The 26459-nt window shown below is 37.4% G+C and overlaps 1 protein-coding gene across 5 annotated transcripts in view; it reads right to left on the reverse strand.

Annotated features, from left to right (window-relative positions):
- Window positions 1-19888: 19888 nt before the first annotated feature.
- The window catches only part of LOC141411498 (ankyrin repeat domain-containing protein 26-like), a 77378-nt gene continuing 70807 nt past the window's right edge, over window positions 19889-26459 (reverse strand). For all 5 annotated transcript variants that reach the window (XM_074043679.1, XM_074043675.1, XM_074043677.1 and 2 more), the window contains one exon: window positions 19889-21423. In XM_074043679.1, the coding sequence (XP_073899780.1) occupies window positions 21364-21423 (60 nt within the window). In that variant the 3' untranslated portion in view covers window positions 19889-21363. The remainder of the gene's footprint in view (window positions 21424-26459) is intronic.

The following is a 26459-nucleotide window of genomic DNA, read 5'->3' on the forward strand; positions in this document are numbered from 1 at the left end:
GGGTTATAATATATACATAGGTGGAAATATCACAAGGAAATTCCCTTTACCTCAAGCTAAAAGGTCATTTTTAAAATTTTATCTTTTTTCTTTTCTTTCCTACAAAATCAGAGAATAGGAGAATAAGCCTTGCCCAGGGAGGAGTACTGGCACCCGTGTGAGGGGGAAGGTGCTGGAGAAAAGAGGTAGGAGTGTGAATATGGTGCAGTAAATTTGTATATATGTAAGTGATTGTAAAAATGATACCTATTGAAACTACACCTGGAATCAGGGGAGGGAGGAATGAAGAATGGTTGAGGGGGTGAATTCATGCATGATATATTGGATACATTTTAATAATCTGTGTTAATGCCACAATGTACCTACTCATCACAACAATAAGGGAAAAAATACTGTGAAAAGTGATTTTAAAAAAGAACAAATCAAATACAAAATTTGCAGATGGAAAGAATTACTAAAGATTGGGCTAGAAATTAATGAAGTAGAGAACAAAACAAAACTATATATAGAATCAATGAGACAAGTATTTTGTTCTATGAAAAGATTAATAAGATTGATAAATTGGAAAATAGAGGAAATAGATAAATTTCTGGACACATTTCACCTATTAAAATTCAACCAAGAGGATATAAGCCACTTAAATTGATCTATAAAAAACAATGACTTTGATTCAGTTACAAAAAAAGTCATCCAACACAGAAAAGATGAGGACCTAATGAATTCATTGCTAAACTCTACCATATCTTTAAAGAAGAACTAAAAGCAATACTCCTCCAACTTTGCCAAGAAATAGAAAGGGAAAGAACACCATTAAACTCATTCTACAAAGCGAGCATCACACTCATTCTAAAATCAGACAAGGACACGATAGAAACAGAGAATTATAGACCAACCTCTTCAATGAGCATAGACACAAAAATTCTTAACAAAATAGTCACAAACCAAATTCAACAACACATTAAAAAGATCATAGACCATGAATAAGTTGGTTTCACTCCACAGATGCAAGTATGGTCAACACATATAAATTAATAAATGTAGTACATCACATAAACAGAATCAAGGACAAAAATCATATAATAATCCCATTTGATGCACAAAAGTCCTTTGTAAAATCAACATCCTTTCACTAAATAAAAACATCCAAAACTTAGCAATCTCAAAAAATTAGCATAAAAATTCAGAATTTTCTAATGGTTTCTTTTTTCTCTTTTTTAGGGTGGGGTCACACTGGGGTTTGAACACAGGGCCTCACACCTGCTAAGCAGACACACTACCACTTGGGGTACTCCACCAGACCTCTAATGCTTTTTTGACAAACTATTTGCTTCTCAGAGTCTGAGTCTTTCAACGTACTAGAAGAATTCTAGTCAGAAATATGACTCTGGAATGGTGTCTCTTCATAGCCTTGTGTTCCTTTTTCAGTGCAGGGAAAGAGAATTTGGAGTCCTGAAGGTTTCTAGAGTTTCATCCCTCAACTTGCCAGCCTCATACTGTCTACCCAAAACTTGTAGCTTCCCCTTCATCTATCTAAGCCCCTGACTACTCCCAACAAGGATGAAAACCCTATAGATTTCTTAGATGTGACTGGCATCAGTGCCCTGCCAGTACTATGGGCTCTAACATTGGTCTAGGCCAAGGTTTATTATCAGATGGATGTGCTGCCTGTGCTCCTTCCACTGGTTCCTCTGCTGCATTAGACTATGCACTGGGCCTCCAGAGTTTCTGCAATCCATGCCACAGTGGCTTTTCTGTTTCAGGTCTCTCAGGATTCTTTTCCCTGGGTAATCTGCCATGGATTCTCCTTCTGGCTACCAAGCTTTGTTTGCCTCTGAACATGGGCTCCCATTATCGGCATTTCTTGGCATGCTTATGAGATATTGCAGGATTCAAAACTCTTTTACCATCAGCATCAACCATTTGAGCAATTCTGTAGGCAATCAGGTGTTCAATATGATGTGTCCATATGGAACAATGCCAGGTCATGTCACTGCTGCCATTTTGTCTTCACACCTCCATGTTAATTCTTATAATATTTGTAATTGAAATGTTTTAAGAATTCAATGTGATTCCTGAGAAAGAAATTACTGCCATTTTGAAACATTACACACAGTCTAGTGAGTACAAGTCTATATGGTCTTACTGTATTATTTCAGAGGGAGTTACCTTGTATTGTTTAAGTGAGAAATTTTAACAGAAAATGGGATACTTGAAGTCTTAAGAGTTGGATAGGTCAATGGGAGAAAACATAGCTTAGAAAACACTCCTGGTTGGATTAAAGAATTCACTTAAGAATGTTGTGGCAGAATGCATAAAGTATGAAAGGCCTTGAGCTCTGTGCTGCTGGTGGAGGGGGAGAGATGTTAAACTTTATTTCCATAATGAAGAAGAATATGTGATTCTTTTTCAGCAGAGAAAGTATGGAGCATGCTAGATGTTCTAGGTTGCCTTTTCTATTCTTGATATGGAGATCTATTGTAGAGGTGAAGTTAAACAAGCAGATCTGACATGACCTTAGCATGGTGATGAAGATGGGAGCTGAAATGATTAGAGAGGGAAAAAAGAAGATCAATTGTATCCAAATAATTTCTTGGTTTTCAGAAATACATTGATTTGCCCCCAATGAAGTTTTCAGATTTACAAAATAAAATCATAGGAAACTCAGTTAAAGCATGTAATTTAAGTATGTTGTAATATATTAATGGACAGAATATAAGAAACTAGTTATGGCCATTATGAAACAGTTAATGAAGACTGTGATTCCTTGATAGAGGATAACTAATGAGGTACATTATTTTTCCAAGCTAATTACCCAGAGGCTTTTGTGATGCATAACATCAGGAGAGGCACAAAATGGGACCCAGAGGCCTTACATTGTAAAGACTAATAATAAAAAGAGTTCAAATTACAATTGCAACTGCAGTTTGTAAGACAGAATGATGGAAAGGGAACAATTGCTTAGAGAAAGAGCCCCTGGGATCTGATGTCTCTGTTGAGTACTGATCTGGATAACCATTGGTTTAAATTCTATGAACCAGGCAGTATATGCCAGAAAATATGAATTACATTAAATAATTCCTGAACTTCCCATATGAATTGTAATTGTAAACCTTCCTATCATCTGTGGTGGAGATACTTCAAATTATAGGGTAATTACTATGTCTTCTGAAGGATATCACCTTAAATATATGTCTAAATTTTATCTAAAGAAATGTTGTTTTAAATCCACTCTAAAATAAGTTAAAACCCAACTTCACAAGGACAATAGTGACCTTAAGTAACTTCACTTCGTACCAGGAAGAAAAACAAGGCCATAATTGTTGGAGGGAATACTGAAAACTGAAATACACAACAATGCAAAATGTATGCAATCCATAATTAATTAAAACTTACCAGGTAACAAAGAAGATAGGAAACTATAACCCATAAACAGGAATACACACAAGTCATGGAGATTAAGAATTTCAAATATATAATAAGTCTCATTAAGGTGCATATGAAAAACATGAACAGGGTAAGAACCAAAAAGAAAGTTAGTAAAAACATTCCAATGCAACTTTGAGAGATAAAAATACATTTTAATTAAATAATCATGAGATTATCAAACATATCAGAGAAAAAAAATCAATGAATTTGAAGATGTAGCAATAAAGCTACCCAAAATAAAGTTCACAGAGAAAAGCTGAGTAGATCATCAGTTGCCAGTGTTCTGGGGTACAATATTAACCTACTGTGACTGGAGAAGGCTCAGAAGAAATAAAAGTATGAAAAAGGAAAAGTGATATAAAGAAGCAAACTGTTGCAATATCAAATTGAATGAAAGCTAAAATCTTATGGATTAAACACACTGAAACAGAGCTTGTGCAAAAAATTAAAAATCTAAAAGGTAGAAGGGAAGACTCTGTGTCTCTGCATGTGTTTCTGTGTGTATAACAAGTGCTTATTTGTCAGAGTTTAGGTGAGTAATAAAATAATTTATAGCTATAAATTAAAATAAAAAGCATCAATAACAACATTTTGTCAGAAAAATGAAGGTGAAGGCAAAATAATGAATTTTGCACACTAAATGAGCTGACAGAGCTCATCACCAAGAGAACTGCTACAAGAAATCCCAAAAGGCTTTCAAGAAAAAGAAAAATGATGCCATAGAGAAATTTGGATCTACTCAGTGTTGATGGAAGCTAGATGTTATAATGATAAGGGCAAATGCTAAAGTTATTTGTCTTATTTTTCATTCTTTTATGATGTTAATAGATGATAATACAGCAATTTAATATTTATGTAGAATGTGTCATAAGTAGAAGAAAAGTACATGCAAACATTAATACAAATGTAAAAGATGTGTCTTATGCTATATGTGAATTGGTTTATATCACTGGAAGAGAGACTTTGAAAAGATAAAGACCTGAGAGAATCAACTAAATAAATATAAATAGCTGAACCCAAAATAAAGATGAAATATAACCATTAAAATACACCTAATTAAAATAAATGCAGGAAAATCAGAGAACAGGATAGCAGAACAGGTTCTATGTGGGAGGCTTGATACCAGTAAGAGGAGGAAGAAGGTAGGAAAAGGGTGTAAGAGGGTGAATATGGTATAAATACTATGTACACATCAATGCAAATGAGCAAATGGAGAAAAGATACCTTTTGAATTTATTTCTTGAATGGGGGAATGGTGGAGAGGTGAATTCAAATATTGTAGGCATGTATGAATAAAAGATATATTGTTTAAAATGCCACAATGTACCCCTAACCAGCATAATAAAATTTAAAAATGCAGGCAAAGGAAAAAGAAGATTGAAAATGAAAACTAAACATTATAATCATGAATTTATAACAAACTCCATAAAATTTAAAAGTCTAAACTTGTAAATGAAATGACAGGGTAGTGTAAGAGTAAATAAAATGACAGAATCCAATTATGTACTGCTTACCAAACACATTTAATATAAGGATGCAAATTGGTTAAAAGTGGAAAGACACAAAAGTATATATGCCATGCAAACAGTACTCAGAAGAAAGCTGGAGTAGCTACATTAAGATCACCTAACAGAATCCAGAATGGAAAAAGATACAATTCATCAAAAAGTCATAACAGTAATGCTATGTATTGATGCATCCACTAACAGAAATTCCAAGTACAGGAAACAAATACTAACACAAGTTAAAGGGGAAATAAACAAAGCTAGATTCAGAACTGAGGACTACAGCTCTTCTCTCTCTACTATAAGATGTAGACTTTTGCCACAATTTCCAAAATGAGTAGACATAAGAATTTCACATAATTGGCATTTGTAGAATATTACACTTCCCAATAACAGTATACAGACTACATTTTTAATCATACATTCCCCAAAAGTCATAATTTACTTCCATGAAATAACTCTATAAATGTAAAAAGACTATCACACAAATTGTGTTTATAACCATAAGAGAATTGCAAGCAATCATCAACAAAAAAAGATTCAGAAGATATTCAAATATTTGAAAATAATGTAATTAAACCATAAGTAAAAGAAAAATTCACAATAAAATGTAAATATTTTGAACTAAAAGATGAGGAAAACATACAAATTAAAGAATTCACTAAAATTATGCATGTGTATAGTAAGGTTTCAGGATAGACGGTCAATATACTAAAATAATTGCATTTTGTCTTTAAGCACTTAAAACTTGAAATTTGAAATGAAGAAATCAATGTAGGGCTTGTGGCATAGATCAATGCTAGTCCTAACCCTAAGCCTAACTCCTAAACTGAAATGTAACCTCTACCCCTTACAGTCACGCTAACCTTCTAACCCCAACATTCTAAAACCTAATCCAAATCCTAATCCATAACTTAAACAAAGCCCTAAACCCTAGCCCTCTGATCCATGAACTCTACCCCTAACACTAAACCATGACTCAAACCTCAACTTTAAAGCCTAAAGCCTAACCCTAACCTGACCCTAACACTTAAACTTAATCTTGACCCTGACTCAAATCTAACTCATTTATCATAAGAGTAAATCCATGAAAGATTAAATAATTCATTCAAAGGTCTTAAGAGATATTATTTATCTCTTTAGTGACAGCAAAGCGATGATACAAATCCATCATGGTGAATTATGTAAAATACCTGATAAATTCATGAAATTAACCAGGTAAGTTAATTGTGGGGCTTTGGCAAAGTAATTCCATGTGGTTGTGAGGGTGGGGAAATCTTGGGTACATTTACTTTTAAATAATATCTAAAGATATTTGTCTATCTTTAAAATGCAGTGAACCTCAGAACTTAAGCTTTCTACTTTGGAAACAGATACAAAGATTCTGGCCAAGGGTTTTTGTTACTAAGGTGATAAATCATACATGCCAAATCTTGCCAAACATTATTAACCCACATAATATAAATAGAAATTGATGTCTTGAGACTATAAATGATATGTTGAAGAATATATGCTTCTTCTCAAAATATTGAATATTGAATTATAAGTCCCAATTGCTTGAGTAGAACAGATCAGTTTTCATACATGAAGGCATGTAAGGGGAGGAAGGAAAGACATTGCAGTAAACAGAAACTTAAATAAACTGAAACAGATAATGGTCATGTAACACTGTCAATAAAGTAGCCAACAAAATTACAAGTAACCACATATGGGTTAACCATCTCTGGGGGCACATCTGGGATTCGGAGATGGTGTCTCTTACCTCCTTGTCACCTGGAATTGGCATCCTCAGCTTGTGGGAGGATTGTTCCCACCAGGCACCAGTGGACCTGTTGTTCCGACAGAAGGAGTCACTTCTTCAGGTGCACCAGGGGTCGAGTCTCAGCTGTGCAGAGGAACCAAGAAAAGGCTCATAAACTAAATGGGAGTGCAGCCCATCAGACTGTTAAGAACCAGGATTCAAATTATAATCCTGGGAGGATCCATGATGGTGACTAGGGTGCAGAAGCAGAGAGCGTGAGCTCTGTAAATCAAAAATCTTGCTGAGATGCTGGAGCCATACTTGGCAGAAATAAAGCACCAGGAAGAATCAAAACTTTGACACCCTGAACCCCTAGCCTGAGCCTGTACAAAGTTTCTCTATACCATGTTTCACTGAGAAAACAAGAGAGCTCCTGTGCCGTCAAATGCGGGCTCTAAACCTGCTTGGGAGACATTCCGCAGACCAACAGGTGAGCACCAAGTGTCATGCAATATTCCCTCTGGAATTAACCCCTGGGATAAACCAGCATGGTCCCCTGGGCAGACTGACCCCTGCACTGCAAAAAAAAAAAAAAAAAAAAAAGCTGAATAAACAAGGAACTGAAAGCTAAGACACAGCAGAAGGGACTGAGCGCTGTAAGTGCACCAGAGAAAGGGGGAAGAGAAGGAGTTGATCTCCATGCTAACTTTCAGTAAACAAAGGCTGGAAATGCTGGAAAGGCTGACAATGGGCAGGTGATAATCCACTGCCTGAAATAGGGCAGATAGTAGTTCACAAAACTCATCTTCTGAGCCAGTAAGCAACATCCAAAGTCAAACAAAACTGTAAAATTGAAAAACAATCAGCAAACCATCATAACATGCTGACAGCAGGGAGCCAGCTGATGGATCTCTGACCTTGCCCCAAAGAAATGGGATGCGGCAAAGAAACACGCTTCCAGTAAACAAGCATGGTGAAAATCCAACTCCAAAGCAGGATGGCTGGTGGGTTACAGAGCTGATCTCCAGAACCTGAGGACAAGCCACACCTTACTGAGGGAGGAGCTGACTAAGTAGCTGCTGTTGAAAGAGAAGAAAAACTGGCAACACTCCCCTACCACCTGGCAAGACTAAGACAGAGCCACTGCTTAAATACCAACACCAGAACTGGATGCTGAAAGAGTAACACCAGAACTACTAAGACTGAAACTCTATTGTTCCTAAACCTGGAGTTTTTTTTGTGTGTTTGTTTGCTTGTTTTATTTCTTGTTTGTTTGTTTGTTCATCTTTCCCTGTTGATTGCTTTGGTTTTTTGCTTGTTTGTTTTTTATTTTGTTTTGTTAGTTTTACTATTGTGAATTAGTTAATACTAGTTAAATTACACCCAGACCAGGGAAAGTAATAGCATACATACACTAACTTAAAAACCCAATATACCCACAAAACAAAATTTAACTGAGGGAAAGAAAACAGGTGACTTGAAACCACCAATAGCATATCAAGAACATAGTTGCACAGTACCAAGTGTAGCAATGGGAAGACGAAAAAGGGATGGAAACCATTCTCCTCCCAAACATAATTTAATACAGAATTCAGAGGGAAATGAAGAAAATGGATACCCAGTTCCAGACTCCAACAAAACAAAGATAAACGATGCCAAGGAACCCAACGATGCCTATAAGAACAACCTCAAAAAAGAAATCCTGCAAGTAATCACTAAGAAGTTCATGGAGATGTTACTAGACATGGTCAACCAAAATGTACATGAGGTACTCACGAAATTCCAAGACACCAAAAATAAAGAATACGAGAACACAGAAACAAATAAAAGAACTCATATGAGCCCTCAATAAACACCAAAGTAAAACAGAGAACACTATAAATAGATAAATGAATTAAAGATGAAAATTGACAATATTAAAGAGGAAGTAACCCAGGACATGGAAAACCTCAGAAAAAAGAATGAAACAGAAACACAAAACACAATGGGAGGGCACACCAGCAGACTAGAAAAAGTGGAAGACAGAATCTCAGAACTTGAAGATAAAATGTAAATTAAAGGAGAAACTGAAGAGCTATTAGTGAAACAACTCAAGACCTGTGAAAGGAATATGCAAGAACTCACCAACTCCATCAAAAGACCAAATCTGAGAATCATGGGCATTGAAGAAGGAGAAGAGGTTCAAGAAAAAGGTATTTGTAATATAATCAAGAAAATAATAACAGAAAATTTCCCAAATAAAGAGAAAGCTATGCCCATTCAGGTATAGGAAGCCTCCAGGACACCAAACAGACTTGACCAAAATAGAACTACCCCATGACATATTATCATTCAAACAACAAGTACAGAGAATGGAGAAAGAATATTGAAGGCTGTAAAAGAGAAAAAACCAAATAACATACAAGGTAAACCCATCAAAATCACAGCAGATTTTTAAACAGACACCTTAAAAGTAAGAAGGGCATGAAGTGAGGTATTCTGGGCACTGAATGAAAATAACTTCAACCCTGGGATACTGTATCCAGCAAAATGATCACTCAAAATAGATGGAGCAATAAAAGTCTCCCACAATAAGCAGAAACTAAAATAATGTATCACCAACAAGCCACCACCTCAAAAGATTCTTAAAGGAATTCTCCACACAGAAAATGAGAGTATACAAAACCATGAGAGGACAGGTAGTAGCAAACCACAGTAGAAGAAAAGACAAGGAATCAGAGAGTAACACTGACTCAGCTGCACACAATCAAACCCTTAAACAACAAAAACAACTAAATGACAGGAATCACCACATACCTATCAATACTAACACTGAATATTAACAGACTTAATTCCCCCATCAAAAGACACCTTTGGCAAATTGGCTTAAAAAGGAAAATCCAGCAATCTGTTGTTTATAGGAGACCCATCTCATTGACAGAAATAGCACTGGCTTAGGTTGAAAGTCTGGAAGAAAACTTACCAAGCCAATGGCCCCTGAAAACAGGCAGGAGTAGAAATACTTATCTTAGACAAAGTAGACTTCAACATACATTAATCAAATGAGATAAAGAAGGACACTCCATACTAATAAAAGGTGAAACACACCAAAAGAAAATAACAATTATAAACCCATATGCACCCAACATCAGTGCACCCAATTTCATCAAACATATGCTGAAGGACCAAAAAGCACATATAGATTCCAACCCAGTGGTAGTGGGAGACTTTATTACCCCCCTATCACCAATAGATAAGACATCCAAACAAAAAATCAATAAAGAGATTCTAGAACTAAATCCCACCATATACCAAATGGACCTAGCTGATGCCTACAGAATATTTCATCCAACATCTGCACAATATACATTCTTCTCAGTAGGTCACAGAAGCTTCTCCAAAATTGATCATATCTTAGGGTAAAAGCGAGCCTCAGCAAATATGAGAAAATTGAAATAATCCCATGTATTCTATCGGATCACAATGCATTAAAACTAGAACTCAACAACAAAAACAATAGTAGAAAACACGTAAACAATTGGAAGCTGAACAACACATTGTTCAATGATCAATGGGTCATTGACAAAATAAAAGAGGAAATTAAAAGATTCCTGGATGTTAATGAAAATGAAAACACAACCTACTTGAACCTATGGGGCACAGCAAAGGCATTCCTAAGAAGAAAGTTTATAGCCATGAGTGCATATATTAAAAGGACGGAAGGATCTCAAATAAATGACCTAATGCTACATCTCAAACTCCTAGAAAAACAAGAACAAGCAAATCCCAAAACAAGCAGAAGGAGAGAAATAATAAAAATAAGGGCCAAAATTAATGAAATAGAAACAATAACAAAAAAAATACAGAGAATCAATGAAACAAAAAACTGGTTCTTTGAAAAAATGAACAAGATTAACAGATCCCTGAAAAACCTGACTAAAATGAGGATAGAAAAACCCAAATCAGTAAAATCAGAAATGCAAAAGGGGAGATAACAACAAACACCACAGAAATCCAGGAAATCATCAGAGACTACTTTGAGAACCTATATACTAATAAATTTGAAAATCTGGAAGAAATGGACAAATTTCTATATACTTCTGACCATCCAAAATTGAACCAAGAGGATATTAATCACCTGAATAGATCTATAACACAAAGTAAAATTGAAGCAGCAATCAAGAGTCTCCCAAAAAAGAAAAGTCTTGGACCTGATGGATTCTCTGCTGAATTCTATCAGACCTTTAAAGAATACCTAATACCAACCCTCCTTAAACTTTTCCACAATATAGAAATGGAAGGAACACTGCCTAACTCATTTTATGAAGTCAGTATTACACTCATCCCCAAACCAGACAAAGACACCTCCAAAAAGAAGAACTGTAGGCCAATTTCCTTAATGAATATCGATGCAAAAATCCTCAATAAAATAATGACAAACCGAATCCAACAACATATCAGAAAGATCATTCACCACAATCAAGTTGGCTTCATCCCAGAGATGCAGGGGTAGTTCAACATACGCAAATCTATAAATGTAATACAGCACATTAATAGAACCAAAGACAAAAACCACATGATCATGTCGATAGATGCAGAAAAAGCCTTCAACAAGATCCAACACCATTTCATGATAAAAGGTCTAAGAAAACTAGGAATAAAAGGAATGTACCTCAACATTGTAAAGACTATATATGACAAACCTACAGCCAACACCATACTTAACATTGAAAAATGAAAACCATTTCCCCTAAAATCCAGAATGAGACAAAGGTGCCCACAATCCACCTATTCAACATAGTCCTAGAATTCCTAGCAAGAGCAATTAGGCAAGAACAAGAAATAAAAGGAATACAGATAGGTAAAGAAACTGTCAAAATATCCCTATTTGCAGATTACATGAGCCTATATCTTAAGGACCCAAAAAACAACCCAAAAACTCCTAGACACCATAAACATCTACAGCCACGTGGTAGGATACAAAATCAGCTTACAAAAATCATTAGCTTTTCTATAAACCAACAACAAACAAACTGAGAAAGAATATATGGAAACAGTTCCACTTGCAATAGCCTCAAAAAATATCAAATACCTAGGAGTAAACTAAACAAAAGATGTGAATGACCTCTACAAGGAGATCTATAAACCCCTGAAGAAAGAGATCAAGGAAGACTGCAGAAGGTGGAAAGAATTCTCGTGCTCATGGATTGGTAGAATCAACATAGTAAAAATGGCTATACTACCAAAAGCAATCTACATGTTTAATGTAGTTCCCATAAAAATCCCTATGATAATCATCACAGAGGTGGAAAAAATCTACTCTAAAGTTCATCTTGAAACACAAGAGACCACAAATAATCAAGGCAATACTCAGTAAAAAGAGCAATGCTGGAGATATCACAATACCCGACTTCAAAGTATATTACAAAGCAATAGCAATAAAAACAGCATGGTACTGGCACAAAAACAGACATGATGACCAGTGGAACAGAATAGAGGACCTGGATATGACTCCACACAACTATACTCACCTTATTTTTGACAAAGGCACCAAAAACATACGATGGAGAAAAGACAGCCTCTTCAACAAATGTTTCTGGAAAAAGTGGTCATCTGCCTGCAAAAAACTGAAACTAGATTCATGTTTATCACCCTGTACTAGTATCAACTCAAAATGGATCAAGAACCTTAATATCAGACCCAAAACTCTGACGTTAGTACAGGAAAGAGCAGGGAATACTCTGGAAATAATAGGTTTAGGCAAAGACTTCCTCAATAGAATCCCAGCAGCTCAGCAACTAAGGATGGACAAATGGGACTACATGAAATTAAAAAGCTTCTGCACAACAAAAGAACTAGTCTGTAAAGTGAAGAGACCACCCACAGAGTGGGAGAAAGGACTGAAAAGCAAAAGCAGAATATACAGGGAAGTCAAAAAACTAAACTCTCCCAAAATCAATGAACCAATAAAGAAATGGGCAACTGAACCAAAGAGAACTTTCTCAAAAGAAGAAATTCAAATGGCCAAAAACACATGAAAAAATGATCACCATCCCTGGCCATAAAGCAAATGCATATTAAAACCACACTAAGATTCCACCTCACCCCTGTTAGAATAGCTATCATCAAAAGCACTACCAACAACAGGTGTTTGTGAGGGTGTGGGGAAAAAGGAACCCTCGTACACTATTGGTGGGAATGCATGCTAGTGCAACCACTCTGGAAAACAATATGGAGGCCTCTTAAAATTCTAAACATCGATTTGCCGTATGATCCAGCAATCCAACCTCTGGGGATATACCCAAAGGAATGCAACACAGGTTACTCCAGAGGCACCTGCACATCCATGTTTATTGCAGTTAACTCCTAACAAGCTTTGTGAAGTAGATTGGCTGTTTTTGGTGTATGGTGGCCCCCAGAAGGGTCAACAGACAAAATTTTAGTCAATAAAGGTTATAGGGTAATTGTAGAAAATCCTGGGCACCCAGATCAGTTTCCTTACATTGGATGCTGACAGGATGCAGTTATCAGTCAGCCCCATGGCTAAGACCTTGCCTGAAAGAAACCCTGTAGGAGCATGGTAGCTAGGGTGGCCACAACTTCTAAGTGTAGGTAGAAATCAAAGGAGCCTGAGGAACCACCACCACCATATGTGCCACTTTACCTACCCCTGCCACGGGCACCCAGTTCCACACCCTCACCTTCAACATCAGATGGGGAAGCTCGAGGAACAGTTACAGTTGTAAAGTCTGGCCCAGAAGCCTCATGGGCCTCAACTTCCCTGACCTCCCTGAGTCCTGTGAACCCCATGCCCACTACAAGTCATCCAGTTCTCACCCCACATTCCCCATTCAATTGGAGGCATCCAAATAGTCTCCATGAGGACCCCTCGCCTCCTCAGACTTCCACCACCCTGCAGATGCCCCTGAGGGAGGTCAATGTCTAAGTGTATTACGACCAGCACAGTGAATAAAAGAAGGAGGATGGACATTTGTCTACCAGCCCTTTACTACCACAGACCTCCTAAACTGAAAATACCATACTCCCTCCTTCACAGAAATACCTCAAGCTCTGATTAATTTAATAAAGTCCATAATCCAAACTCATAAACCCACCTAGACAGACTGCAGACAGCTTCTTCTGACTTTATTTAATAGTAAAGAGCAGTGCTGTATAAAGTGGTTGCGAGATCATGCCTGTGCAGGCACCTTCAACGCCCAAGCCATTGCTCAGGTTCAGTCTCCCTGAGGAGGACACCCATTGGGAACCTAATGATGATCAAGACTAAGCAGCTTAAATGATGTCAGGAGCCACTATTGGGAGACATAAAAGAAAGAGAGAAAAAGACCAAAAACATGAATAAAATATCAAAAGTCCTCCAAGGAACAGATGAGAGTCCCAGACAATTTTATGAGCATTTGTGTGAGGCCTCTCCTCCTTGTACACCTCATTTGATCTGAAAGCCACTAAAAACCAGTTGATGATTAATGCGACTTTTTTTTGACCATGTCCAAGGGCTCATAAATCAAAAATTGAAAAAACTAGAGGGATTCACTGGAATAAACACCAGCCAGCTCTTGGAGGTGGCCACAAAGGTTTTTGTTGCTCAAGATCAGGAGATAAAACAGGAGGTGAACAGGAAGATTAAAAAACAAGTGGACACCCTTGCTGCAGACTTTGTTACATGGTCAAGTGGGCCACAATGGGCTGGTCTGAGCAGAGGCAGGGGCAATCGCCATGGACTGTGGCCAGTGTCCCCAAGATGCCCCCACCCCAGGAAGCAACTAGGGTGAGATCAATGTGCATATAGATGCCAGGTTGGGCATGGGAAAAATAAATGTCCCCAAAGGGCCACAGACTCAGAAGGCCACTCAGACCAGAGGCCAAGGTGTCAAGGGACAGTATCAGCCCACCTGTGGGAAAGCCAGCCTTGGAGAAAACACTGTCAGACTGACAGCCCTGAAAGTCTCTGAAGAGAAACAGGACAGACTGCATTCCATTGTACTAGGCCCCTGAGAATTTATGGTCCAAATTAGGATAGGGGGCCATCCCACTGACCTCATAGTGGACACGGGCACAAAACACTCAGTTGTGAGCCAACCAGTGGTCCCCCTTTCACAAAAGCACACAACTATTATCGGGGCTGCAGAGAACCAGGCCTGTCACCCCTTCTTAGTGTCTAGACAATGCAATCTTGTGAGCCATAAGTAAGACACAGATTTCTCTATCTCCCCAATTGCCCTGCGGCCTTGATGGGCAGGGACCTATTATGCAAACTGAGAGCACAAATAAACATTGACTCTGATGGCACGGTAGCAGCAAAACTGAGAGGACCTGAGGCAGACTCTAACTCTTATGGTCACACAGTGGCGGCTCTATGGCCCTAAGTTAAGGCTTCCTGAGATTCCTGAGCTTCTACTCAAGATTCCAGGTATATGCACTGAAGACAAAAACGTCTCCCCAATAGTGGTGAAATTAAGGCCAGGGGCCACTTCTGTCAGCCAAGAGCCCTACTTCATTCCCCTCAAGACTCATGTTGGAATTCAAAAACACCTTGACACACTCCTAAAGTATGGATTGTTCAATGGTGCCAGTCATCCTGGAACACCCCCTTATTACCCATCCAAAAACCAGGGACCAAGGATTTTAAGCTGGTTCAGGACTTCAGGGCAGTGAATTCAACAATCGTTTTTCTGCACCCCATAGTCCAGAATCCCTACACACTCTTATGCCTAATCCCAGCTGAGAAAAAGTTTTTTTCCTGCCTAGATCTTAAGGACACATTTTTTTGCATCCTCCTAGCCCCACAAAGCCAGCGTATTTTTGCTTTCCAATGGGAAAATCCCAATACTGGGGGAAAGGGGCAACTAACCTGGACTCAGTGGCTGCAAGGTTTCAAAACTCCCCCATTATCTTCAGAACTGCCTTGAAATCCAACCTCAAAGCTTTCTCAGCTGATCAGCATGGCAACACACTCCTTGAGTATGTGGATTATCTCCTGCTGGCTGGACCTAGTCGGGAGGACTATATAAAAGGGACTCATCTCATTTACTCTCTTTTGTGGTAGGCAAGGTACAAAGTTTCTAAAAAAAAAAAAAAGGCTCAGAGTTGCCAAAACACTGCCAAATACCTTGGCTTTCACCTGTCACAGGGGCAATGCAGGCTCAGACCCAAGAGGAAGAAAGTTGTCTGTTCTATTCTGGCCCCCGAGGCCCACCTGCAAGTGGGAGAGTTTTGGGGAGCTGTGTATTTCCACCGAATCTGGATCCCTAGCTACTCTCTCGGCTAAGCCCCTCTACAAAGACACATAGGGGCAAGAACAGGAATCCTTGGTATGGGGAGAAGAACAAAAGAAAAGCTCTTAAAAAATCAAGAGGGTACTCACAAATGCCCCTGCTCTAGGCCTGCTAGATGTGATGGAACCCTTTTTCTTGTATGCCCATGAGCAAAAGGGGACAGCTGTTGGTGTCCTGACCCAGCTACTAGGCTCCTGCCATCGTCTGGTAGCTTACTTGTCAAAACAACTCAATGTCGTTTCCCAAGGCTAGATGCCTTCTTGTGTGCACTGGCAGCCACCACTGTCCTACTGGCAGAAGCAAACTAGCTTACCTTAGGGCAAAAACCTCAAGGACCACTTCATGACTCTCATGGAGTATAAGGGAAATTATTGGCTGACCAACTCTTGGATGGTCAAACACAAGAGTATGTGTGTAAAAATCCACGTTTCGCTGTAGGTTAATATGACTCTAAATGCAGCCACCCTATTGCCAGTTGACTTGGGCCCCCGAAACACGATTATTAGAGGTTATGGATAAAGTTTTCTCAAGCCAGCCAGATCTATCCAATCAGCCCATCAGCCATGTGGACATTAAATATTTCACAGATAGCAACAACTTTGTTCAGGATGGCATGAGCTTCACCAGGAATGGGATGGTAACTCTGGACTCAGTCTTTAAAGCCCGCCTGCTGCAGGCAGGCTGAAAGCTTTGAGGTTGGATTTCTGCACAAAATGCTAAACTTGTCACCCTCATGCAGGTGCTCCAGCTTGCTGCAGGAGTATGGATAAACATCCATACTGACTCTAAATATGCCTTCACTCCCATTCATGTCCATGGGCCCTTATATAAAGAAAGGGGACTCATTAGTCAGGAGGAAAAAGTATCAAGCATGGACAAGAGGTCCTTGGACTTCTAGATGCTATATGGGCCCTTAAACAGGTGCCAATTACACCCTGCCAAGGACACCCAAAGGGAGATCCAATATTTGCTCAAGGAAACTGGAGAGCCAACAGAGCATCCAAAGAGGCAGCCCTCATGAGGGGACAGGCCCCGACTGCCCTGACAGCTGCCTTGCTCCCATGTCCCTCAGCTGCATGCAACCCACAGTACACCACAAGAACATGCCTGGTTCAAGACTGAAAATGAAAGAATGTATAAATAAGACCCTAAAATTGCAGCTGGAAAAACTATGTCAAGAGCCCATCTACTGTGGGATCAGTTACTACCTATACTGAACAGGGCTTTTGCCCTTTAAAATCATTTATGGACATCCACTCCCCTTAATCAAGGGTATACGAGGTGAATCTCAAAGAAATAGGTGACCTCACCATGAGATAACAAATACAGGCTCTTGGGTTGACTTTCTCCAAAATCAATCACTGGGTCCAGGAGGGATTTCCCTTTAGCCTGACAATACCTACACACCCTTACAAACCAGTGGATGCCAGCTAGGTAAAAAATTAAAATGTCCAACTGTTAAAATCCAATTGGAGGGGTCCTTTTGTTGTTATCTTGTCCATCCCCACTGCAGTTTAGGTAGCAGAAATTGCTCCCTGGATCCATCACAGCCAGGTAAAGCTATCCTCTCTTGAATGGGAGAACTTCCCTGTCCCAAACTCATCATGCAAGATCACCCTACAAAACACTGATGCCCTTTCTCAACAGGACCTTTCAGAATCTTTGACTGCCTCCAGGCAGCAAGATGGTAGCCTTGCTTTAGTCATTCCAGAAGCTGCTACACAGGGCAGAAGACTAAAAATCACCTGCCTCTCCTGAAGGATGGGTCCTTTCCATGCTTTCCTCTTATTAAACTTAGTTTTCTCCATGGGGATCACCAAATCCCAAACTGTGACTTATACATACTTACTAGCCAGGCAGGAAATGTTGTCACCAGGAGATTGCTTTTTCATTCTTACTACTCTCGTGCAGGCGCTATCATTGGATCATGCACCCACAGACATACCAACTGTTTGTTGTGCTCCCATGGGAATCAACGTATCTGCATCAACTCCACCTACCACCCTCAAGAGCAATGGTTGGGGTTCCAGAGATTTGATGGTGCTCTGTGGGAGGAAATCAGGGACCTCATTAACCATACTCAGGTGTTCAACCCTAACAAGCCCGTGTCAGTGTTTTTTGATGTATGTACAGCCATAGGACAAGACAGCAGGGAGGCCTAGCCTGGGAAAGAGCTAGATGTGCCATGTTGGCTGTTCCTATGATGATGCAGCTAACATTATTGCCCTTAGTGGAGTTGTGTTTCATGGGCTACCTGGCAGATGGCAGAACACTCAGCCCTCCTGCTAAAGTAGACAACTATCCCTAACTGTACCCTTGGCACCTGTAAGTTTTACTAAACTGAAGCCCTCAGATTAAAAACAGGAACATACGATCAGCATAATGATAAATAAAAAGGATGCAGACCCGAGTACCCTGCTGCACTTCAAGCTCATCACAATCACCCATGAGAGTTCCTCATACCAAGTCTTTTATTCTTTCTATAAGGAGATGCAAAGTGAATTTCTTATCTCTATCAAAACCAAAAACCTGTTCCTCTCACTAGCCGAGTCCATAACCAAGATGCTAAATGTCACAGTATGTTATTTTTGTGGGGGGACCAATCTACAAATCCATTGGCCATGGAAAGCTAAGGAGCTAGACCCATAGAACCACTTTAATGAGACCGCTTTCCCCAACCATAGAAAAAGCATCTAGCTCTTAAAAACTATCTCTGGCCCAGTATGCCAGTTCTCCACTCTGGTAAGAGATTTAACTTGTTTAGGACAGCAGTTTTACAATGACACCACCCAAGAGACCCAATGGTGGGAAACCCCAAACCACACAAGACCACAGCCCCACCCCTTGGCCAACTTCTCTGCTCTCTGAGAAGCTTAAAAAATCTCCCTGAGATTGGACTATGAGCACATGATAAAAGCGAGAGCACACAAGGGAGGGGTGTTTTTAGACACCTAAAAAACTAGCTAGCATTTGTTGCCCTTAACGCAGAGAAACTAAAGCAGATACAACTGATAATTAAAAGAAGATCATAAAAAATCACGGACGAAATAAAAAAGATTGCCCATGTTTCTGTGCAGACCTGGAGAGGATGAAATCCCAATGCCCTGTTAGGAGGCTGGTTCTCTGCCTTGGGCGGATTCAAGACCCTGATAGGGGTGGTTGCTCTTGTTTTGGAAACACGTTTGATTCTATCCTGCCTGGTTCCCTTAGTATTGTGGTCCATCAGGACCATTACAGAGGCCACTATAAAAACCAAGATGAAACAAAACAAAACAGCTGCCCATGTAATGATGTTCTTCGACCCTAGATGGGTTTGAGCATCAGAGAGGAATTAAGTAGTGGGGAAGAGGGGAAGACATGGCAGAAACAGAAACTTACAGAAACTGAACCTGAAAACGGTCACGTAACACTGAGAATAGAGTACCCAATGAAATTACAAGTCACCATGTATGGGTTAAACTTTGCTTTTCGCTTCTGTAACCTGCTTACAACAGCATCTTGGTGCTCAGCCACTGGATGCGAATCTGCTGGGCTGCTGCCGACATGCTGATAAACATTACTTCCTGAAAGGCCTCGGTGTCCCGTTTCCCTGCATGCATGTCCCACGATGGGCACAACAAACTGATGATTTCAGGTAGGAATGTTTGTTGCAGCTTCCAAACCTAGATATATTTTATGTCCTTGCTCCCTTGTGTCCACTGCTTCCTCCCCTTTGTATTCACATATAATTGTGAATTTTCTGCTTCACATCTTCCAATGTTGGGGGAAATCATTTAGGTGTTTTCTTTAATGAGAGCAGGCCTGGGTGTATAACTCACAGGTAGAATACCATATGGTTAGCATGTGCAATGCCTTGGTAGAACCCATAAATAAACAAACAAACAAAAACAAGTATGAAAAGGAGAAAGAAATAAGAGATAAGAAGTAATTTTTATTGGTAACTAACTTTGTATTTGTAGCTTAGAGGTAACATTCTAGGAGATAATTCATAATTTATTAACTATAATGTTAATTCTAGAGGCAATGGCATTTTATGTTACATTATGTTTTATTACATAACATCATATTATATACTATATTTTATTATATGCTGTATTATCTTGTTAAATACCCAATTACATGACCCAGTAAGGTCACTAAATTAACTGGTATACAAATTAGAACAGGTACAGATAATCAATAGATTGGTTGTCCACATACAATTAAAATGATTTGGTTTTTAGGATGAAGCTTACTGGAGATAGACACAAATTCCTGGAAAGAAGGGAAACTCTTGCTTCCCTTGACATCAAGTCACCCAACTGATAACATGTAACACTGTGCTCAGCTCTCCCATAAGTATTTTGAAGGTCTGGGTAAAACATAAATGTTCAAAATAAATCTCTGGAAATCCTTAACAAACACAGGGAATCTAAACTTGTACCATTAAGGTATGAATACAAGAAGCAGAAACATTTGATTATATTATTTCAAAATTTTTTCTTGAGATTGTACTCTGTATAAAACTAGAGGCCGACATTTTCATCATTTTTCTCAAAACATTCCAGAAAATTTGGGGGTAAAATAAGTAGGAATGAGATGACTGCTAGCATTTCACACATTTTAAAGTAATTCTTTCCAGAGTAATTTGTATTGCAAATTTTAACCATACATGTTGTTTATTTGAACTTAACCTTTTATTTCAATGTTCAGCTGATGGCTTTTGAAAAGATACTTTATAAATATAGCATATTTCATAAATTAGGAAGTTAATAACCTAGAATAAATATACTTATTAACTTTAAGTGAGGATATTTGTTACAATATTATCAAAAGCCATGGATACATTCAATTATATAACAGAATCAACCATACATTAATGCAGAATTAATACTATTATTGATCCTCTTGGATATATTAGGAAACAATTACTTTAGGTATGAGGTTTTGTAGGTTTTTAGATTTCTTGTTTTTTTCTCTGCTTAGGATAGCAATATGACAAAAATAAAATGATATAGCTTTGATTAAACTTGAAGCTTTCTCAAAGGAATATAATGTTTACAATAAATATACTGAAATATATGAGGCACATATAAGCATGTGATCATTGCTAGACTGATAGAAACAGCATCTCAAAACCATAACCCTTAGAGGACATTTCAACTGTCAGTTTTGATGGTAGCATGTAACAACATACATCTTTAATGAAGTACTACAGAATCAATACAACACTTTATCATATTCTTTAAATTGTCCAGTAGTTTAGGGACTACAAAATGGAGCTAACAGTTCAGAGAAATATACAAGTCATTTCTTTTGAAAGAGAGTTTTCTGAAATAATCAAGTTGGACATGTATTTTAGAATACCAGTTCATAAAAATATTCTTTTTTCCCATACACAGATGTGCTATTGGCATGACTACATTTCTTTCTTCTTCTAATTTAGACATCTTAAAGTTTCTTGATCCACTTGTGTGAGAAGGTATATGAAATACATCTAGAAAATAATGTAAAATAAGTTTTTAGTATTGACACCTATTTATCAAAACATTTTCACAGAATAATTTGATATTAGTAACTGGCTGCATTCCAACCAATATAATACTACCTACAACTCACAAATTTCAGAATGGATTCTATAATGGCTTTTATTTTCTACATTACATTGGTTTTGATATACCATGATAGTCCTTAAATAATAATTATGAAAAAATGTCCCATCAAAACATCTATATTTTAAAACAGCTCATGCTTCTATATTCAAATTAATCACTTCTAAACAATCAATATTAATAAGACATACATCTTTGATACCCAAGAGTTATGGAGGGAGAAATTAGTGTCTATACTTGACCCCAATCCTAACACTCCCTCTTGTTTCCACTTATCTATGAAGCAGCAATAATCTATTCATTGTTTGGAATGCAAATATACTGATGTCATCTTAAGTAAATTCAGGTTTCTTCATCATGAACTCAATATTTAATAACCTAACTTCTTTACTTCCTTTCCCCTTAACAATCCTACTCTTTCTAAAATTATCTCTAATCTGTAGTTATGATTCTTTCAATTTAAATTTAATGATTGATTACCCTGAATACTTCTTTCACCATTTAGCTGTAGTGTCTTAGAACTATAGAATTACAATTCAAGAACCATACAGAAACAGGTGGTCTTCTAAGAACCACATGGAATCATAATTTTTCTTTCCGCATCTCTTTGCTCATATCCCCCCAAACCTGGGTAGAAATGTACTCACAAATAAAAGCAAAGTTATGCTTTACTTTGGTCCTATTATGTCTTCAACTACTATCCAATGGTTCTTAGTAAAGGTATCTTTAAAGGGAAGTCTATGTCCCTGTGTCAGAGGAACATCATCTTAGAACTTCTTAGATATGCAAAATTTTAGAGCTATTGCATCAGAATATGCACCTTAGCATGGCTTCCAATAGATAATTCATCAATGTTCGAGAAGCTATATGTTTTTTAGCCTGCAATTCACCACTGTTTTAGGCCCCAAATCAAAACTGCATATGATGTCATTGAGTTTCTAGTAGACTTTTGATGTAGCAATGGCTTTCATGATCTCTCCATTACTAATCCTATGTTTGTCTTCTATTGAATTCTCTACTTATATCCTAGATGACATGATCCTGTGAGTACCAACCCTTTGCATGACATTAATTTATATACACCGACAGTTGTCCACCTATGTTTATAATTCTCTATGGTAAACAAAACATAGCTCCATAAACAATTCTTTCATGCATTGGAACAGTCAGGAAGACGAGAAGACTAGGAACATTTTGCTCTATTTCTTGAATGAGCATTTGAACTAGAAGCTCACCTTTCATTCTTCCCACAAATCTAATAACCTACGCTTTCTATTCCAAAGAATTTAAAAATTTTCTCATCCTATATTATATATAACTATGTATTTTTCCTTCTTTTTCTCCCTGGCTTCTCTACCTTTCTTACTCTATTCTGCACTACATCTTCTTCACTCCTCTTCCTTACTTCCTAAAATTTCTCATCTTTTTACAATATCTTGGATGGAACTCATATTTCAATCCTTTATTAACAGGCAAATTAACTTGTTTATGAAACTTGATCTCATACAACCAATTATGATTTAACTTCTTTTTAGTAGACTATAAAAATCCTTCTTTTAAAAAAACATGCATTATCTCAAATGGATTTGTAATAAAACACAGTTTTCACCTTTTACTTGCTCATATACCATATTTTCTCATCTTTGATCTATGGTCCCAGAAAAATGTGGAACACACCTCTTGAAGATGCTCAGTGATACTCTGTCAATATTAGTGTAAACAATGAGTTGCACAAAGAAGTTCTAATCACCTTCCAAGAAGATATTTGTATTACCTCTTTTAAAACCAATCCGACTTGAAATCAAGTGAAGCATGTATTGAAACTCAAAATACAGAATAAACTGCATATACGCTCTTGGGATTAAGTCTGTGTTTTAACATTGTGTGGCTACTGACTATGTAAACTCATCAGAGAAGGCCAGAGAAAATATATTCATAGAATCATAGCTCATGAGCATATGTCAAGAAAAAATTAACTTCAAAATATATAACTCTACTTTGCATTCTCCACTGAAAATAAGACATTAAAATACTTAGGTAAACAAATTCTTACATGTTCACAATCAAAATTTGAAAATGCTTCCAATAACACAAAAGTACTTTAGTGCCAAAAGAATATATGTAGCATGATAAGAAAATTCACATGTGATGTTGAGTGTTAACAGAACATTTTAGAAGCTAACTCAATTAGGTAAATAGAGGCTTACACACTTAATATTTTGAATGAAAATTTAACTAATAAGGAGAAATGGCTGAGTAAAAGAACAAAGTAGTAAGGAAATTTTTCTTGATGTTATGCTTAAATAAAGCAAACATATTAGATATAGTACACAAATTTTTTCCCAAGTAAGAGAGAAATTCAAAACAGTAAACAAGACTTAATAATATGGGATACATAAGAACATTGATATATTGTGCCTGCAATGTGCCAGGCATTATTCCTACATTTTCTTGTACAAATAAAATTTTATTTTCATGCATTGCAAAAACATATATGATTATGATAGTTATCTTACTTTGTGCTTCCTAGTCATTCCAGGGACTAAGAGTAAAACGATAAAGAGATAGGGCATACTGTTTTCTCTGTGGAGGATGTCCTCTTCCTACACTTTCACTAAGCTGTCGCCTTCATATTCATTAGATGGCAGCTTAATTGCCTGTGTCAAAAGACCCACACTGGCTACAGAATTCAGCTTTCAATTCAATCCCCATCCTACACGAATTCTAACTCAGTATTATCTGTCCTAACATTCCATTGCTTTCTTCAAATGAAGTACTTACAGGGATCTGTAAGAGTTTGCTGCTTTCCTGTTTTTCTGTCCTGTCACAATACCGTAATCTCTCATCTGGTATTTTCACTGTTGAACTGACTATCACATAGGAGATACTCAAAGGTAGAAATTTGTTCAAGGTCAAATCATTAAAAAGATCTCAGGTAGCCTCAAGCACCAGATCCTATATTCCTACAGTATATTGACATTTTTTCCATATCAAAAATCAATATAATGCCATGCATTTATATAAGTAATCTGCATTAAGTCTAGTCCTAATATACTCTAATGTACACTAAGGACATTAAATACTATTTTTGGTAATAGTGGCTGATTTCCATCTGGGAAATGAAAATATGTTAGAAAGGCATTGTTTTCTACCTTTATCTCAAACAAACTAAAATGTCTTATTATTCACTTTATCTTTTCTCATTTTTCTTCTACAAATTGGAGAACAAAAGGGTGGAACAAGTCCTGCCCAGGGGGAAGGGTGGAGACAGTGCGAGGGGGGAGGTGGCAGGGAAAAGGACTAGGAGGGTGAATACAGTGAAAAAAATGTGTACACATGGATGTAAATGCAAAAATGATTCCAGTTGTAACTATTCTATGAATCAGGGAAAGGGGTGAATTCATGTATAATATATGTGATACATTGTAAGAACCTGTGTAAATGCCACAATGTACCCCCACCCTTCACAACAATAAAGGGGAATAAAGAAAGATATTATTTGTATGTTAACATCAAAAGCCCCATTCTGGAAGATGTAGTTCTCTCAATAACAGTGCTGATGATTATAGGATCTTGTTTTCACCCTCTCTGGAGACACTGAAATCAAATAGAGACCACAAGGGAGAATCAAAACTTGAGCCTTAGCATTACCAGCTCATAATATGGAACCTCAAACTTGGAGCCATCCATAATGACCTCCCTTTAACACGAATCTCATTGAAGGGCCATCAGTATTACACAGTTCATACTTTCAAGTGCTTACTCATAGACCTGAAATTTGAGCTTACCTTTTCATTATGTAAGGAAGTTATATAAACCTTATAATGAAACACAAATAATATCCAGACTTAAAACTGAGAAAGTTTAGCTATAAATTATTATAGATTCTAAGCATATTCTGCTTTACAGCCAGTGAACAAATTTTCAAATTAAATATTAAATACTGATCTATTGACTCTAGGGTAATCTGAAATGTAAATACATTTGTCTTATGCTACATTATTAAATGAATGAAAACATTGTTTAATGAGACATTTACATTCCAATATTTACCAACCATTTCAATGACTAGTCATTGGTTAGTAATGACGATGACTAGCCATGGTTAGTCATAGTCATTTTCACAGCCTATCTTGGGCTGCTTCTGATGTTATGTCTAAATCTGGTTCTTCTGACACAACTATATATGTAGTAAAAATGAACTGCTAAGAGCTTGATAAAATGATAAAAAATTTAAAATTAGCAAAAATAATGTTTTTATTTTTCTAAATAAGAATATCAATTAAGTTTATTCTTTAACTGAACATTTATTCTTCAGGACTTGTGAACAAATGTCTATGAACCCCCATCTAGGAAATTATTAATAGGAAGTTTTCAGTATTGAAATATGCTTATCGAAAATAAAATTAACCTGAATTTTCACAGAATTATTTTGTATTAATTATTGCCATCTTTAAATCAGGGCAACATTTACTAAACACCACAATTTTGGTATTTAGAGAATGAACTTTATAATGTCTTTCATTTTGAAAAGTGCATGGCTTTGGGATATCATTTTAGTACTCAAAGGATTTCTATGAAGAAGTTATCATACCAGAAATTAGCTATTACACACTGGGTGAGGATGATGCACACCCACAATCCTAGCTACTGGGGAGGCTGAGAATGTGTTTCCATGCTGGCTGTGGTGTTCTGCATCTATCATAACAGCTACTGCACTAAACATAAAATTGGAGACTTGCAGTCCAGGCCATCCTGGGTAACAAGCAACACCCTATTGCCAAAGTGACTACAGCAAAATGGACTGGAGGTGTGGCTCAAGTAGGAGAGTATCTCTTAGCAAGCATTAAATATTGAGTTCAAACCCCAGTACCTTCAAAATAATTAGCTATCTTAAAACAAAGCAACTCACGCTTCTATA

The sequence above is a fragment of the Castor canadensis genome, chromosome 10 (genome assembly GCF_047511655.1).
Source record: "Castor canadensis chromosome 10, mCasCan1.hap1v2, whole genome shotgun sequence".
Classification (NCBI taxonomy): Eukaryota; Metazoa; Chordata; class Mammalia; order Rodentia; family Castoridae; genus Castor; species Castor canadensis.